Consider the following 8,058-nt stretch of genomic DNA (forward strand, 5'->3'; position numbering starts at 1 on the left):
ATGAGGAAAGTCTTTTTTTTTTTTTTTAATTTTTGGCTGCACTACATCTTCGTTGCTTTGCGAGGGCTTTCTCTAGTTGCAGCTCCTGGGCTTAGTTGCTCCATGGCATGTGGAATCTTCCCAGTTGTTGTTGCTCAGTCCCTCAGTCGTGTCCAACTCTTTTTGACCCGCTGGACTGCAGCACACCAGGCTTCCCTGTCCTTCACTATCTCCCGGCGTTTGCCCAGACTCATGTCCATTGAGTTGGTGATGCCATCCATCCAAACGTGGATGAGATCAGGTGAGATCCAACCATCTCATCCTCTGTCATCCCCTTTTCCTCCTGTCCTCAGTCTTTCCCAGCATCAGGGTCTTTTCCAATGAGTTGGCTCTTCCCATCAGGTGGCCAAAGTAGTGGAGCTTCAGCATCAGCATCAGTCCTTCCGATGAATATTCAGGGTTGATTTCCTTTAGGAATGACTGGTTTGATCTTCTTTCAATCAAAGGGACTCTCAAGAGCCTTCTCTAGCACTACAATTCCAAAGCATCAATTCTTCGGCACTCAGCCTTTTTTATGGTCCAACTTTCACATCTGTGCATGACTACTGGAAAAACCATAGCTTTGACTATCTGGACCTTCATCCATAAAGTGATGTCTCTGCTTTTTAATATGCTGTCTAGCTTTGTCATAGCTTTTCTTCCAGGGAGCAAGCATCTTTTAATTTCATGGCTACAGTCACCATCTGCAGTGATTTTGGAGCCCAAGAAAGTAAAATCTGTCACTATTTCCACTTTTTCCCCTTCTATTTGCCCTAAAGTGATGGGACTAGATGCCATGATCTTAGTTTTTTCCCTTCCCAGACCAGGGATCAAACCCATGTCCCCTACATTGGAAGGCAGATCTTTTTTTTTTTTTAACCTTTTATTTATTTATTTTTTACAACAGTGGGAGCAGATGGGACATGTTTTTTCAAACCTTCTTTTATTTACTATGTCTTGAGCGTTTCCCTCCACATTTCATCTTCTTTTATACCAGCATGTTTGACAGCCGCCAAGGATTTCATCATCCGGGCGTAGGAGGATTTATTTGGTTTTTGTCTAATTGTTGCATGCTTCAGATGTCACCAGTTCCGTGTCACATGCACCAATGCTTTGAATATCCGTGCACCCACCCACGGTGCCTTCACAGCATCAATTTCTAAAGGTGGGATCAGCCACATGGTATGAAGGTCCATATGACCTTTCCATTCACATCTCACAGGCTTTTCTTGAGACCCTCTCGGGAAGGGCCAAGAACTTTATCTGCTGGAGGAGCTTTCACAGAGGCCTGTTTGCCCGTGCCCTGGTCCCATGATCTCTGGTGCATCTGTGAGTTTGCAAATACTTGGCAGCCCATGTGTGTTTAACTCGCGTCCAGAGAGTCCGTTGGCACTCCCGGCAAAGCTAGTTCATCGAGAACAGGATGAAGCAAGAGCGGGAGGCCCAGAGCCCCGACTGCAGGCGCTTTTCCTGAGTTCTCTGCTGAGCCCTTGGTCGAACCGGCTCTCAAAGTGTTGCCAGCTTGATTTGGGGAGGAGCCCCAGGAAATTGCAGAGGGAGTCTGGGCACTGAGCTAAAAAGCAAACAAACAAACAGAAAACATCTCTGAGGCTTTCTGGGTCCCTGTGCCATGGAAGGAAAGGAGCTGGATTTTTATAGCAGCAGATGAGGGAAAGATGCCTCCAGTTGCCTCCACTCAGCTAGACCCGCGAATGGGTGTTTTCGGCAGTTGGCGGGGTTTCTTTTTTCTCTAACTCTTAGCACCTACCGGAGGTGCACCGTATTTTTTGTCCGTCTAAGGCTTGACCCCTAATCCGTTCCCTACATGAAGGAACTTTGCTATCCTGACCGCAGTCTCAGCGTCTCTTTGGCTCCCCCACACACTCCACCCCACATATTTTACCATAATAAATCCGGGCTTCAAAGAGCTTGAGAGAGAAGACACGTGTCTTAAGAGAAGGGGTAGGTGACCGCCTTGGTGACCGCCAAACCATCCAGGCTGGGGCATTGTCCAGAGCGTAACAGCATCAGCTTACCCTCAGCTCAGTGCCCATACTCTCGGCCCCCTCCATTCACCATTCTGATAAATAAGCTGCTCGGGGAAAGCCATCCTGACATTTTGATTTGTTAGGGAGTGATTCATTTTTGAGGCAAGCAAACAGCTTGTATACTTGGGGGTTTACTGCTTGAAGTGATTAAGAAGTCAGCCACTGTTAAGCTGGTTCTGTGGAGCTGTGGCTGCCCACACCCTTCCCCACCCCCAGGAATCTTCCTGACTCCTGTCTGGATTTGCCTTGACGTTGGCCGTAGTTAAGCTGCGGCCCCAGCCCCCACCTCCCTAGCCACCAGCACTGCACACAACCCATCACCCCATGCCTCTTCCTGCGAAGTCCTGCCCTGCTCCGCGGTGGAGTGGTGGGGGTGGGGAGCTTACCCACCACACCCACTCCAGGCTTCACATCCACATGCCATCACATCGCTGGGGTATAAATAGACCCAGCTTTTGATCCTCAGACAAAAATAATTTTATACAAACATCAGTACAAAAGAGCTGCTCCTCCGGGACAGCCGGGTGTGGGTTCCCCCAAGTCCTGAGGTGGGAACAGAGCAAACTCCCTCACCCCCCTCCCACCCCCCTGCTCCACCCAGACCTGCCCACCAGGGTGTGGAGGCAAGGAAGCTCCGAGAAGTGGGGAGACTGGCCAAGGCCCCCGGCAGGCAAGCAAGTGGGCCAAGATGGAGCCCAGGCTTCCCTGGTGCCCCCACCCTCTCCCAAGCCGTGCCCGCTGTTCCCATCCAGGGAAGGGGAGCAAAGCATTTCAGGCTTTTGGGGTCCCCGCTGGCGGCCCCTCTTGCAGTGACTCGGCGTTGCCACCGTAGCTTGCGAACAGCCTCGGGCAGAATGTACGCAAAGGGCCCGGCCATATTCCAGTCAACCTTGCCTGACCAGTCAGATGGCCCCCGTTCTCGGACCCCTGCGGGACACGTGCCTGAGTTCTGAGCAAGGCCCGGTCAGGCCTGGAGAACCTGCTGGGAGAAGTGTCAGTGGGCGCTGGTGGTGGGCGAGCATAAGGCTTAGAGCCAGGAGGAGTGCACTCAGGCTGGGGAGGCTCGATGTGACTGGCCAGGAGGGTCGGGGTCCCCGCTGTCAGTGGGGAGAAGGCCCTGTCCTCATCCCCACCCCAACTTGGTGCAGAAGCAGGGGCACAGAGCTCCCGGGGGGCTGCAGCAGCAACCAGCACAGCCTGCCTGGGCTCCCAGGAGCGTCCACGAGGAGTCTGTTCCGTGGGAGCTTCCCGGGCAGTTCGTGATAAGATCAGGAGCCACGCCCTTTAGAAAAGCAGGCTGTACAGGGGTCAGGAGTCCCCTTCCGGGCGCTCCGGGGCGGCTCGTTTGGAATAGCCCGCTCCCACCACGTGCCCAGCACCCAGGGCCAAGCAGGCTGGGTGGTCATTCTCCCCGCAGCAGCCAGGTGGGGAGAGGTCGGTGACCCACGCCCCTCGAGCTTGCAGCTGGGATAGACGCTGGGTGCACGTCCTGGCGCTGAGCCAGGCAGGGCTTGCCAGGGTCTGCGAGTCTCCAAACTGGGGCTCTTCCACTTCCTCGGGCTGGGCAGGCCACAGCCCCATCCTCAACCCCAGAGTTGCTCAGAGGGCCAAGCCAAACTGTAATTGCCCGCTTTTCACCAGAACTTGCGTCCCTCATGCACCAAACTTTACGCCAGACCTGCCAGGGCAGAGCCAAGTCCCTGGCAGGGTGCATCTTCAGGGTCTCCCCTCCCGCCCAGGGTGGCTTCAGAGCTCGGATTGGGCGCCCTGCCTCTGGCAGGACTCAGCCACGTGAGCAGAGGCCCCACGGTTTGGTGGCGAGGGTGTCCCGTGTCCATCTGTGAGTGTCACCAGGACGCCTCTGAGCCCCGAGGCTGCGTTGTCCCCTTCAAGGGTGCAGCTGGCACGATGCTAAGCCAGCATCAGGCACTGATTTATGGCTCAGCGTCTCCCCACACACACGCACTCTGGGCTCTATGGCTGTCTGCACCCTTTCCCACGAAATAACGTCGAAGTGTGTCAGGCCCGTCCGGTGCCCGGCGAGTTCAGCTAATTCTAGGGAGCAGACCCAGACTGAAGGAGCTGGCTTGGGGTCAGTTAGCCCTCCTCTTCGAGGCAGGGGCTTCCGCCCCCAACCTGTGGCCTCACACACAGTCTCTGGGGAGGCGGCACCCTCTGTCCAGGCCGGCCAGCGGCCCCGCTGGGTCACAGCTTCCCGCCTTGCCTTGCAGGCTTCGCCGTGGCCCAGTGCATAAACCAGCACAGCTCGTCCTCGCTGTCCTCGCCCTCGCCGTCGGCCAGCGGGAGCCCCAGCGGCAGCGGGAGCACCAGCCCCTGCGACTCCGGAGGCGCCAGCTCATCGTCCACCCCGTCGGCCGCCCAGAGCCCCGCAGGTATTGGCCGCGGGACACGGTGCGGTGGGGGGACTTGAGGAAACGCTGTGACCCCTTCACCTGAGGCCCTGGCTGCCCCTTGCCACCGTGTCTGGGGACTCTGCCTCTCGGGGTTCTGCATCCACTCCAGCGTGCCATTGGGGGTGGCTAGCTGGCTCGGCCCCCACCGGGGGAAGAATGGCTCTCTTCACGGGCTGGCCCACAGGCTGCAGAGCTGGAGGGGTGGACAGTGGGAGACCCAGCCTCAATTCATCCCACTGTCACCTCCAGGGTCGTAGGTGTCACGAGGACAGGTCTCCCAGATGTGATGCTTTGAACTCTGGCAAAAGAATTGTGTCTCTGCTAATTTTTTTTTCCCCTCCATAACATACGAATTTCCTCTTTAAATGTTTGGGGCCGTCCACTCGTCTGTGACCAGGGGGTGCCTCTTGCTGGCCTTTTTGGGAGTTTGGGAGCCTCTTGCCCTCCTATAACTGACACAAGCACAGGTGTGGCGCAGAGAGATCCTGTGTGCAAGGAGCCTGGGGTGAGACGCACGTGGTCTGCCCAGCTCTCTGAGCCCCTCACACGTGAGCCCCTGGCTGCAGTGCATAAGATCCCAGAAATGAAGATGCCAGGCTTGTTTCCTGAGCACCACGGCCCCTGAGTGCAGCCAGAGGAGCAGGGCCTCACGCCTGCCTGCTGCTTCACACCCCGGCGGGTGACCCAAGGGTCTGGAGGCCCCATACGTCTCTGATTTGGGGGACCTCCATAACTCTGGTCTGCACCCCCATCTCGGGACCCTCAGTGTCATTCCCTGTTCCTGCGGGGTCCCCTCCAGAGCCCCCACCCATTGTTATTTCAGGGACACCTGTGCACACCCTTGTTGACTAATGGATTGATGGGTCTTGACAAAAGCAGAGTGCCAAGGTGGAAGCCACCATGGTGCCAGGAAATTGAGGGCCCCAGGCCCCCAGCCACTCAACACCAGAGGCAGAGATCCCCTTGGCCCCGACCCCTCTTGTCCAGAGTTTTCAGCTTCCACTGTTCTCAGCAAAGGGTTAACCGCGCCTGGTCTCCATGCCTGTGGGTCAGGGCACCCCCCCCCTCCGCGAGCATCCATTACCCCATCTCTGACGGACATTCATGAGGGCCCCAGCAGCAAGGTCACCCTCAAGCCACCTCACTTAGAGCCCCCTTAGACTCAGCACCTGCTCCCCTCCCTGCCCCAGCCCCGGGGAGAGACGACCGCCCTTGCTGAGCTATTCTGAGCCCGACTGAAGGTTGGCTGCATGTCCAGGCAGTTGCTGCTGCCGTTCCCAGGCCCGTAGCTGGGAAATCCAGACAGAGCGTTCTCAGAAGCCAAGGACAGCCCTCAGCCTCCCCTGAAGCCTGGGCTCATGCTGGCTTTGAGGGCCCAAGGGCAGGGTTGTGTGTTGACGTGCCACGTGTGTGCCCGCATGCTCTGGCGTGTGCACGGCTCTGTGTCTATGTGGCGTGCACCCACACACACACTTCCAGTTGCATTCTGGGTGAAAGGTCTCTTCTGGTGCCACTGTTACACCTTCCTCTCGCGTTTAAGGAGGCACAGCCGACAGCTAAACAAACCAAAGAGCCATACACTTCTTTGCCTCCGACGGAAGCCAGGAGAGAACCACACTATCAAAGTCGGGCCTGGGTGTACAGAGGTCCAGCCGAGTGTGGCCCTGGGGCTCTGCACCATGCCCACCTTGCGCTTTGCGCTGGTTTCTTTGTTCTTGGCCTCCATCCCCGCCCCCACCATCCCCTGCTCGGTGCCAGTGACACGTCTGCTCATCTCCGAAACGCGGGGGCTGTTAGCCCATTGTCAGGTAGATGAGTGATGCTCAGCCCCCGGCTGTCTGCTCCCGATCCGTGTGTCCCCGGCAGGCCTGCAGGGGCAGGCGTTGGAGGCCCCATTTTTTATGCTGCCTGACAGTAAAAGCCTGGGGCCCAGCCTGCCCGCCCAGATCCCTGCAGACACTGAAATAACTCACCTCCCAATGCAGGGCCGGCCCGTGGGGCGGCTGGTGCTTCCCTCTCAACTGAGGATCCAGCTGTTGATCGCTGCAAGGAGAGGGTGCCCCAGGGTTGGGGCGGCAGGCCCCAGGAGGATCTCTGGTCACTTCCTCTTGATGCCAAACCTCCAGGCCAGCCTTCAGCCACCAGGTCCATCCAGAAAACAGCCCATGGGGTTTCCGTGTTCCCTGGAGGGACAGATCTACCCAAATGATGCCAGCCTCTGCCTGGGGTCCTACCCAGCCTTGCTAGATGAAAGAAGAGGGGAGGGTTATATTGGGACAGGTGCCCTTCTTCCCGTGTCCTGGTTAGATGTCCACCCAGGTGGTGGCCCAGTGTTCAGGCTTCTGATTTGGAAGTCATCAGACTGTCCCCTGCAGGGTCAGCTGGACAGGAGCTCTGGCCAGGACCTCACCCCGTACCCCATCCAGCCTGGACAGCAAACAGCAGCAGCCCAGCTGCAGGGGCTACTTGTCCCAAAGTGGGTTTTGAGGGCACAGTGCTGGATCAGAAGCATTGTATGTTTTTGAGCCTTCTGAGTCCAGGAAGTTCCCAGGGTGGAGAGCAGCTGCCAGGCCCTCTGCAGCTGAAATTAGCAAACTCCAGGGCTTCTGTGCTCTTGAAGCCACACTGTGCGTGTCAGGGCTTGGTCACAAACGCACTCAGGAGATGCTGTCCACTAGGAGATGAACCCAGTGTTCTTTTTCTCTGACCCGTGGGGTTGAAACCTGGAATTGTGTGGGTCAGACAGTAAAGAATCCACCTGCCAATGCAGGAGACCCAGGTTCAATCCCTGGGTCAGGAAGATTCCCTGGAAAAGGAAATGGGAGATCCCCTGGAGAAGGGAAGGGCGTGGCTACCCACTCCAGTGTTCTTGCCGGGAGAATCCCATGGACAGAGGAGCCCGGCAGGCTGGGCTGCAGTCCATGGGGTCACAAAGAGTCAGACACTACTGAGCGACTAACACTTTCACTTCCGTCCATGAAAAGCGGAGATGACCTTCACACTATCAGCCATCAGTGTGGCCGGGCCCCCACTGCCCAGCCCTCCGGGTGTGCCCCCTCCACAGGGCACCCCAGTAGACGCTGCTCCCCAAATCCACGTGTCAGGCGTGCAGCTCACAAGCACTTTACAGACACCCGCCCATTGAATTCTGCCACCCTCTGCCTCACACTGAGCAGCTGAAAGCCACAGAGGCTCGGAGGGGTCTCACAGCTTGGCCAGGATGCTGCAGCTGGTAGCAGGGGGCCCAGATAGGAACCCAGCCTCCGAGGTCCAGAGCCCTGCCCCACGCGCAGAGATGACCCTGCACGCCTCGCTGCCTCCCTGCGTCTGTCCCCGGTGCCTCCAGGGGGCGCCCCTGAGACCCAGGCATTGGTCCCACTCCTGGCTGGAGACTGCCAGTGACGTGCAGGCATCTCCCCTTCCGAAGCTCGCCGTTGCTCTGGAGCCAGACGAGGAGCCTCGGCCTGCTCACAGAGGCCCAGGTCACTGCGCAGCTCCTGCAGTGGGGGAGCCCAGGGGCCCCCCAGTCAGCCACAAACAGACCCCAGACGGCCACGGGTCCTCAGCCATGGGTTCAC

The 8,058-nt window shown here is 57.7% G+C and overlaps 1 protein-coding gene across 1 annotated transcript in view; it reads left to right on the forward strand.

Moving 5' to 3' along the window:
• The window catches only part of CLEC16A (C-type lectin domain family 16, member A), a 229,142-nt gene that overhangs the window by 217,568 nt on the left and 3,516 nt on the right, over positions 1-8,058 (forward strand). The window contains exon 22 of the mRNA XM_010850663.1: positions 4,298-4,459. Coding sequence (XP_010848965.1) covers positions 4,298-4,459 — 162 coding nt within the window. The remainder of the gene's footprint in view (positions 1-4,297; positions 4,460-8,058) is intronic.

The sequence above is a fragment of the Bison bison genome, unplaced genomic scaffold (assembly GCF_000754665.1).
Source record: "Bison bison bison isolate TAMUID 2011002044 unplaced genomic scaffold, Bison_UMD1.0 scf7180017864293, whole genome shotgun sequence".
Classification (NCBI taxonomy): domain Eukaryota; kingdom Metazoa; phylum Chordata; class Mammalia; order Artiodactyla; family Bovidae; genus Bison; species Bison bison.